This window comes from Gobio gobio (genome assembly GCF_949357685.1).
Source record: "Gobio gobio genome assembly, chromosome: 12".
NCBI classification, from domain to species: domain Eukaryota; kingdom Metazoa; phylum Chordata; class Actinopteri; order Cypriniformes; family Gobionidae; genus Gobio; species Gobio gobio.
The window spans coordinates 41290099-41300470 of record NC_137105.1 but is presented as its reverse complement, the minus strand read 5'-3'; the positions used below and the strand labels follow the sequence as shown (position 1 = coordinate 41300470).

General features: G+C 37.3%; 1 protein-coding gene across 1 annotated transcript; it reads left to right on the top strand.

The window, feature by feature from the left end:
• The first annotated feature begins 229 nt into the window (after positions 1 to 229).
• Positions 230 to 9955, top strand: psma8 (proteasome 20S subunit alpha 8). Its single transcript, XM_079831008.1, has 7 exons — positions 230 to 431; positions 1202 to 1328; positions 3923 to 4047; positions 8789 to 8911; positions 8996 to 9115; positions 9228 to 9290; positions 9431 to 9955. Exons 1-7 carry the CDS (start codon positions 330 to 332, stop codon positions 9524 to 9526), a joined length of 756 nt encoding a protein of 251 aa, XP_079687134.1. The 5' UTR covers positions 230 to 329; the 3' UTR covers positions 9527 to 9955.
• The last annotated feature ends 417 nt before the right edge of the window (positions 9956 to 10372 follow it).

Here is a 10372-nt window from a genome sequence, read left to right as displayed (position 1 = left end):
TAATAATGTCTTATTTCTGCCATTCCCCCTAAAAAATATTTTAAAAACTAAACATGAGTACACGTTTGTAGTTTTACAAAACATATCATGATTCAATAACTAAATAAACGTAAATAGAAATCTAATGAGATATACAAAACAGGGAGAAAACGGGATGCTTTTAAATAAAATCACATGAGTTCCTTGCATTGAGGATTACAAGTCCCACCATTCAATGCGCGCTGTTGTTGCGCATGCGCAAATCAATTTCGAAACCTCCTGTGCGGCGAGTCGAAAGTCAGAGGCAACTATTCACCAAAAATTTGTGCTTTTGTATCTAGTGTGCAGAAATGGCAGCTAGATATGACAGAGCTATAACAGTTTTCTCTCCCGACGGTCACCTGTTTCAGGTGGAATATGCTCAGGAAGCAGTAAAGAAGGGCTCCACAGCTGTGAGTGTGTTTATATGGTTATATTTGAGCTGCAGCTTTAGCGCGGTGGCTAACGGCTACACATATATACACTCACAATGTGTTGATAGATGACCATAGCCATCAAGTGCTGGATACAGGAATAAACACTTTGCTTTATTAAGACTTTTTGAAGCAGCTGGGGTGTTTGCTTATTTAGTTGCAAGTTTATTGATACGTTAACGTTACAGCTAAGCGTGACTTGCATGTTGCGGCTAACATTAGCATGGGCTATCCTGATGTTAAACTAGTTATATTATTTGATTCGCTTTATTTTAATCATTTGTACCTAAATGCCTTTCAAATTCAACACTAGTACACTAACGTTACCACTAAAAGAAAAATAATGAGCTAATGCGGGCTTTTAAAAATGTTGACGACTAAATAATCAATGAAGTTTCAGCTCCAGCAACTGGCTTTACTAGATATATTTCAAACATCACGACTGTTAAAAGATTCATAAATAAGTGAATGCCATTTTAATAGTTTATATTTAGAATTACGTTGTATTGTGCTTCTGCCGTAACTGCATGATTCATGTAGTTTCATTTTTAAGACTGCGTCGGTGTGACGGGCAAAATTTCCGGTAGAGGGCGATGTGCCCATAGTTTAGGATTAACTTAGATAGAATGAAAATGAACGTTGTGCCTTCACACCAAATTATTTTCTTGTCTGTAAATGTCTCCAGTATTCAGATACGAAGATTTATTTTTAAAAACTAAGTTAACTGAAATGTTTTTTGTACATCTAAGGTTGGAATCAGGGGGAAGGATATTGTTGTCCTGGGTGTGGAGAAGAAGTCAGTGGCAAAGCTTCAGGAGGAGAGGACAGTCAGGAAGATATGTGCCCTAGATGAACATGTGTGCATGGCCTTTGCAGGTAAGATTAATTAATTCTGCGTATAATCAATGCCATGAAGGGATAGTTCTGGCATTATGATGTTTATCAGTCAATTTACTTTTTTGAATGGAAAAGATGCACTGAAAGTGAATGCTGATATTAAAGGATTAGTTCACTTTCAAATAAACTTTTGCTTATAATTTACTCACCCCCTTGTCATCCAAGATATCCATGTCTTTCTGTCTTCAGTCGAAAAGAAATGAAAATTTTTGATGAAAAGATTTCAGGATATTTCTCCATATAATGGAAGTCAATAAACTCCAAACGGTTCAAGGTCCAAATGAGAGGTTCAGTGCAGCTACAAAAGGGCTTTAAACCACATCAAACGGTACCAGACAATCAATAAGGGTCTTATCTAGCGAAACGATCGGCCATTTTTTCTTAAATAAATAAAGTTTTATAAGCACAAATGCTCGCCTTGCTCTGTTCAGAGATGCGCGCTCGTGACGTCACGTAAAACGCAATTACGTTGAAAAGGTCACGCTTTTCAACTTTCATGAACTAATCCTTTAACTTTGTGTTTTAACCCTTTCAACTGGTGCCACTGACTTGACAAAATGGTCTTTAAAGCCCTTAAAGGGATAGTTCACCCAAAAATGAAAATTCTGTCATTAATTACTCACCCTCATGTCATTCCAAACATTTAAGACCTTCGTTCATCTTTAGAACACAAATCAAATCACTTTCAAGGCCCAGAAAGGTAGTAAAAACATCGTTTTAAATTGTCAATGTGACTCCAGAAGTTCAACCTTAATTTTATGAAGCGACGAGAACTTTGTGTGTGCAAAAAAAAGACGTTATTCAACAATTTCGTTCTGGCCTGTGCCAGTCTTCCTTACTTCCAGTGGGGCTCACGTGAACAGCATCGGCTGCCGTAGATCTCGAGAGCGCTGCACTATTTACAACGGAAACTGCGTAGGAGACTGGCACAGGCTAGAATGAAATTGTTAAATAAAGTTGTTATTTTTGTTTGTTTTTGCGCACAAAAAGTATATTCGTCGCTTCATAAAATTAAGGTTGAACCACTGGAGTCGCATGGACTATTTTAACAATGTCTTTATTTTCTGGACCTTGAAAGTGTTAATTAAATTGCTGTCTATGGAGGGGTCAGAGGGCTCTCAGATTTCATCAAAAATATCTAAATTTGTTTTCTGAAGATGAACGAAGTTAATTCGGGTTTGGAATGACAGAATTTTAATTTTTGGTTGAACTATCCCTTTAACTGTCACTGTCATGTTTGTGAGATTTTTCATATGACATATTTTAGTAATCATCATAAATTAAGTATCATTCGAAAGCTTAGGAACTAAAAAACATTTTGAAATCGGATGTTGCGTTACCATAGAAACGGTACTCTAAATTCTTCTTGCGGGCTCCTCTCCTAGTGGCTGGTGTCAGTTTTCATATTACAACACTTATTTTAACCACTTTATAAACAAAACCTTTTTTCTAGTCTTGACAAAACGCATATTGTCGGAATGGTCTGAGTCTCAAGGTTCCATATTTGGTGACTGTTTTGTGATAGAAGTGATATTTGGACAGAAAGGTATTAATTTGTTGCAGGAGAATGTATTAAAAAAAATCAATGGCATGTGGAAGACACATTCCATTAAAGGAACGTGCTGACTTTTTGGGACTTTAGCTTATTCACCGTATCCCCCAGAGTTAGATCCATACACACCATTCTCATCTCCGTGCGTGCCATAACTCTGTCTGACGCACCCACCGCTAGCCTAGCTTAGCAAAAAGACTGGAGGTAAATGGCTCCAGCTAGCCTATTCTGCTCAATAAGTGACAAAATAACACCAACATTTTCCTATTTACATGTTGTGATGTGTATAGTTACATCGTGTACTAAGACCGACGGAAAATGAAAAGTTGCCATTTATTATACTCTCATTCCTGCGTAATAATCCATGAACTTTGCTGCCGTACCATTGGTGCAGCGGCGCAATGATATTACGCAGCGCCTGAAAATAGGCAAACTTCCATCAACATAACCAACGTGACAACCTGCTTGCACAGAGAGCATGCTGGGGACTATTTTCAGACGCTGCGTAATATCATTGCATGGTGCGTCAGACATAGGACGCGGTGAATAAGCTGAAGTCCCAAAAGGTCGGCGTGTTCCTTTAAAAAAAAAAAATGGAATGTGGATTACACCGGTGGCTATTTTTGGTACAGCGCATAAACAAAATAATTTTTTGTGATATCAACTTCAAATTTGGAACACAACTTGGTTAGACATATGGCTTTTTATAGTAATTTTAGAGTAAAATATATATTTTATATGAAATAAAAATATTTAGTACAGTACATTTCATATACAGTAAATTTAAACTTGTATAACTTTTTCATATTTTCATTTAATCTACAGAGTGTCTTCTTTAAAACAAGACCAAACTTAGGTCTATATTCCAAAGCATTCTTGAATTAGTCATTTAAGTTTGCATTTTCACATCTGTTCTCACAGTTAAGGGGTTAAAAGTTTATAATATATGGAACTTTACAATGCATATAGTTGATCTTGGCATGATTTTACATTTAAATGTGTTTGTTTCTGTGCTGTCCAGGTCTGACTGCAGATGCCAGGATTGTCATCAACAGAGCTAGAGTAGAGTGCCAGAGCCACAGACTCACAGTGGAGGACCCAGTTACTGTGGAGTACATCACCCGCTATATCGCCACACTCAAACAGGTAACGCCCCTCGCTCCAGTTGACATACAGGCCATTTAAAGGAATCGTTCACTCAAAAATGCACAATCCAGACCTGTGACTTCCTTTCTTCTGTGGAACACAATAGAAGATTGAAAAATGCCTTGGTTTTTTTTGTCCGTACAGTAAAAGCCAGTAGGGTCCAATGTTGTTTGGACACCAGGGGCCCGTTCTTCGTACGTTGCTTATTACATCTGAGATGATTTGACAGATCCCAGATCTTTTAATCGTGATAACTGATCTCTGGCTAATTTGGTTCTTCAAACGAATTTGCGGATTGGATTAAAATATCTGGATTGAATGATCTAAGATCACTGTGCGTTCTTGTGTTCCCTGAAGAGGGCAGATGCATCGATACTCGAAACCACGATCAGCAATGCAGCGATTGGCTGGCGTCAAGACAGCAACGTAATGACATCATATAATTAAAAAGCCACCTGGCAAAAAACTTGACAAATTACACAAAAAACCCACGAATTTCTGAACCTTTATAAGGAAACAGCCAAACGACCAAACCAACATAAAAGTTATAATAGATAAATGATAAATGTTTTGTTTTTTTAACATGATTACCAATTATTTTTATTCACGATTTTATACAGTATTTGTACACCCTTTACATTTTTATTTCAATGTTGTAATTTAATTTTTAATTCAATTTGAAGCAGATTTGTAACGTGACAGTATTCAAGTTTCTTATGGGTCAAGATCAAATTATCCTCTCTTGCGCTGCATCAAGCCACTCCCATAATATCCGTGATCACTTAATGCACGGCTCAGATTAACTGTACAACATGTGTGTAAACCAATAAAAATAAAATTATATAAAGTAATTATTCCATCACAAATAAATCGCTCAATCAAGTGGCTGTCTATAGTATTATACACAACATTATACATTCTCATGTACATATACAATATAACATTTTTATATTATTATTTAAAATTATTATTATTGCCCCTGGTTCAGTAATGCACTGTTGTAATAAAGCAGCAGTGGCTGGGACAGATTTTAAGTATCACCTCAAGATGCAATCTAATCCTGTTTACATGAAATAAGCCTGCACCCGAGCAGGTTTAAGCTTATGGACCTGTTACTATGACAGCAAGTTCAGGATGAGCTTCGAAGAACCAAACAATCCAAGATCATGCCAAATCGTCAACAATCAAATCCAGCTAACTGAGTTAGCGAGGTACGAAGAACGGGCCCCAGCTTTGTTCAGAATGCCTTTTGTGTTCTGCAGAAGAAAGAAAGTCATACAGGTTTTGGAACAACATGAGGGAGAGTTATGGCTGCATTAGTCTCGCGTAGCCAGACCTTCAGACTGACGGATAAAGGTCTGGACTCCATCACAGCTTTCATTTTCCAAGGACTGCCTAAGAGGAGCGACATGTAAAGCAACCAATCACAGTTTGTTTTGTCATGTTTAGGGGCGTGAAAATGCAAAGTCAATGTCCCTATGTTAACAGACCGTCATGTGCCTAATAAATGATTAATTTAAGATAAATATTGTGCAAGTTTACTGCAAAAAAGCACACCAAACTTCACATATTTTTGAAAATCTAATGTTTAGTTCAGGGGTGGTGAACGTTGATCCTGGAGGGCCGCTCTCTTGCAGAGTTTAGCTCTGACCCTGAAAAAAACACTCACCTGCCTGTAACTTTAGCAATCCTGAAGACCGCGATTAGCTTCAGGTGTGTTTGATTAGGGTTGGAGCTAAACTCTGCAAGAGAGCGGCCCTCCAGGATCAACGTCCCCCTGTTCTTCTTATGTCGCTAACTCAGTTAGCTGGATTTGATTGTTGACGATTTGGCATGATTTTAGATTGTTTGGTTCTTCGACGCTCATCCTGGACCTGCTGTCATAGCAACAGGTCTTTAAGCAAGCAGGTTTATTTAATGTAAACAGGGTTAGATTGCACCTTCTTAAGTGGCGTTGATACTTAACATTTGTCCCAATCACTGATACTTTATAACAAGAGTTCCTTTCTGAACCAGGGGCAATAATAATTTGAAATGATAACAATAATAATAATATATAAAATGTATTTGATGATAATATTATAATGTTGTGTAATACTATAGAGTGGTTCTCAAACCTGTCCTGGAGTACCACCAGCCCTGCACGTTTTGTATGTCTCCCTATATCTGACACACCCATTTGAGGTCTTGCAGTCTGTACTAATGAGCTCATGAGTTGAATCAGGTGTGATAGATGAAGGAGACATACAAAATGTGCAGGGCTGGTGGTCCTCCAGGACAGGTTTGAGAACCACTGCATAGACAAAGCCATTTGATTGACAGATTTATTTTTTATAGAATAATTACTTTATAATGTTAAGGCAGACATGCTGTACAGTTACTCTGAGCAGTGCATTCATTTGAGTGATGATGGGTATTATGGGATGGCTGGATGCAGTGCAGGAGATGCAGATAACTTGATCTTGAGCCTTAAAGGTGCACTATGTAAAAATGTTTCAGTAAAATATCCAAAAACCACTAGGCCAGTGTTATATATTTTGTCCAGTTGAGTACTTACAATATCCCAAATGTTTCCAACTATTTGTAAATTGTGAGAAAATTGCTATTTTAACCAAGCGGCAACCTCCCGCAGTTTCTCTTGAAGCCAATACGGAAGTGCCTCAAACTGCAATTCATCGACTGGCCGCTAGGGACAGGATCCAGAAGGGAGCAGAATCTCATTGAGCTCCATGTTAAAATGGCCAACTTTACAGCAGAATAAAACATGTTTACAGCCTGGTACAAATTGTGCTTTTGGTCTATACGGCTCATTTTGCCCTTCATGACAACTGTGAGGGGGGTGAATTTTTTTATAACCCATTCGTTTACATTATATAAAGCCTTAAAATTCTGCATAATTAAGGGCGTGGCCATTTCGAGTGACAGGTGGATAGCCATTTATCTGCTGTCTGTTAGTCATCGCGTCCATTAAGCTCCGCCCACGTCCCGCCTTTTTGCCCATTTTCTGTTATCCGGGAGTGACGCGCGATGACGCGCTGCCAAGATGGCTCGTCCCTACTTTGTGCTTCAGAACGGCTCATCAGAATCCTATGGGTGACGTCACGGACACTACGTCCATATTTTTTTACAGTCTATGATTTTAACCAAGAAACCGGGACGTGTGAGGGAGTCGATTGCGTCATATCTGTGTTACCCTCAGTTTCCGGTTTTATTTTGCAGAAACGCTTTACTCTCACTGCAGTGTGAACAAGTGTCATAGCAGGCACAGAGTAACGTCATAACTTCATTTTCAACACACTCAGATGTATTTAATTTGATAAACAGAGTGCACCTTTAAGCAACTTTAATGAATGCTGTCAGGTAACAAATCTGCTTCAAATTGAATTCAAAATTAAATGAATTGCTAATTACAACATTGAAATAAAAATGTAAAGGGTGTACAAATACTATAAAATATATATATATATATATATATATATATATATATATATATATATATATATGTGTATATATATATGTGTATATATATATATATGTATATGTATATATATGTATATGTATATATATGTATATATATGTATATGTATATATGTATATATATATATATATATATATATATACACACATACATACATACATATATATATATATATATATATATATATATATATATGTATGTATGTATGTGTGTATATATATATATATATATATATATATATATATATATATATATATATATATATGTGTGTATTATTATTATTTTATTTATTTATTTTATTTTTTTTAAACAGTGCACATTTCATTTATCTATTATAACTTTTATGTTGGTTTGGCTGTTTCCTTATAAAAGTCCAGAAATTCGTGTTGTTTTTTTATTTGTCAAGTTTTGCCAGTTGGCTTTTTTAGTTATATGATGTCATTACGTTGCTTGCCGCCAGCCAATCGCTGCATTGCTGATCGTGTTTTCAAGTATCGATGCATCTGCCCTCTTCAGGGAACACAGGAACGGGCAGTAATCTCATATAACTTAATCCAGATATTTTAATCCAATCTGCAAACTCGTTTGAAGAACCAAATTAGCCAGAGATCAGTTATCACGATTAGAAGATCTGGGATCTGTCAAATCATCTCGGATGTATTAAGCGAGGTACGAAGAACAGACCCCTGGTTTGGTTGATTCTGATAAGCGCAGTTGAACACAGTTATAAACAAGACAGCTTTCTTCTTCCATGAGGGGGTTTGGCGTCACGGCGGCTGTTTCCAGGTGGACTGTTAAAGACCGCGATACACATCTCCTGGAAATCCTGTAGAATTCAACCAATCAGTTGATGACTTCAAAAGTCTCGAATGGTTTCCCTTTTTGTGTTCCTTATGCATCAGACATTCAGCCAATGATCTGTGGGACATCTGAGGATGAGACTATCAGGCGAAAATCTACTATTTTTTTTCCCTGATAAAAATTGTGGTTTGCTGTTCTTATTTGTGGGGCTGCACATTGTGCATTGTGTGATTGATATATCAATGACTAATAATAATATTTTTATCATTTTATGTAAAATATTGAACAAAATAATAAATATTACTATTGTAATATTTCACTGTAAAATAAAGTGTTAACATTCATGAATGTCTTCATTTATACATTTTCAAAGATAAGAAAAGAATGCATTTAGAGTTGAATTGCACTCACTCTATTGGATATTTTGCTACCGTTATTGATTGTGTTTGGCTTGTGCAACAGCGCTACACTCAAAGCAATGGACGCCGTCCCTTTGGCATCTCGGCTCTCATCGTTGGCTTCGACTATGATGGGACTCCGCGTCTATATCAGACAGACCCCTCTGGAACATACCATGCATGGAAGGTAAAGTGGGAGCAGTTTGTTTCCACAATGTTCACTTTACCCATTTTGCATCCGTATTGACCTTTTTCTCACCCGTGTCGTCAGGCAAACGCTATTGGGCGCAGTGCGAAGACGGTGAGGGAGTTTTTGGAGAAAAACTACACAGACGAAGCCATCGCAAGTGATAACGATGCCATCAAACTGGCCATCAAAGCCTTACTAGAGGTAAACACCATGTTACCGTAGTTACATGCGTGCCAAACAGACTCTCATATGATGAAGTTGACAGGATGCAACATGTTTGCTGAGACAATTGTATATGATCTGTGCCGCACAGGTTGTGCAATCCGGGGGCAAGAACATCGAGCTGGCTGTGATCCGGAGAAACCAGCCCCTAAAGGTAATACATTTGATTTATGATTTTCTCTTTGTATATTTATCGGTTTACCATCGTCTTGATGCAACATTCTCGTCATCCATTTCTGTTGGAAATGTCTCAGCAATCACATTTGTACACATTGCACCCCTCTCCTTTCACAGATACTGGAGTCTAAAGAGATTGAGACGCTGGTCGCCGAAATAGAGAAGGAGAAAGAGGAGGAGGCAGAGAAGAAAAAGCAGAAGAAGTCTTCGTAAATCACTTGTGAATGTGTAGTTTTGTTTATACGGGCAGAAGCACTTGGCTCAGGCCCTCACTGTACCCTCTCATCCGTTAAGAGCACAGTCTCTCAGTCTTCTGCTGAACCCACAGTATCTATGAATATGTTTTTGTTCCAGGAAATATTTTTCACAATTTAAGTAACAAAAGCATGTTCAGGGTTGGGAGTTTCCAAGCAAGTAATTTGTCGAGCACGCACTGTGGCCGGCTTGTAGGTTCTGGTCAGTTTTCACTCTTCTGTAAAGCTGCTCTCTACCACCAATGAGAATTCTGGGGGAATGTGCTCTGACTGATGTTTCCTAATAAACTGCTATGGTTTGTAACAATGGACTGATGTCTTTCTATTGTCATTTTTCACCATTAAAATAAGACTTGTGATACAACATTAGGTCTGCAATTAGACACTGGATTCATATTTAGGTCTCATTTATTTGACAGTAGTACTTGAACTACCAACCTTGACTGAAGAACCTAGCCAGATGCCTCAAGGTAAAAATCCGTAATGAAAGATATACGTGTGTCTGTTCAAAATATTGGGGTCAGTAAGTCCCCCCCTCCCCCTGAAATGATTACTTTTTAACAAGGATACTTAAAATGTATCATAGGGGACAGTAAAGTCTTCTACATTGTTACAGAGACATGCATACCAAAAGTTGTTTCAAATAATTCACACACACATATATATATATATATATAGCACGTTTGGAAACATTACCATTTTTTATGATTTTTAAAGAAGACAAATGCTCATCAAGCCTGCATTTATTGTGAATTTATATATTGTGAAATATTACAATTAAAAATTTAATTTTTATTTCAATATA

Excerpts from the sequence above, each read along its gene's own strand:
- psma8 (XM_079831008.1), top strand. The coding sequence starts at position 330 with ATGGCAGCTAGATATGACAGAGCTATAACAGTTTTCTCTCCCGACGGT. Across the intron at positions 9,116-9,227 it reads CCATCAAAGCCTTACTAGAG|GTTGTGCAATCCGGGGGCAA; the intron begins GTAAACACCATG and ends TGTGCCGCACAG. Across the intron at positions 9,291-9,430 it reads GGAGAAACCAGCCCCTAAAG|ATACTGGAGTCTAAAGAGAT; the intron begins GTAATACATTTG and ends CTCCTTTCACAG.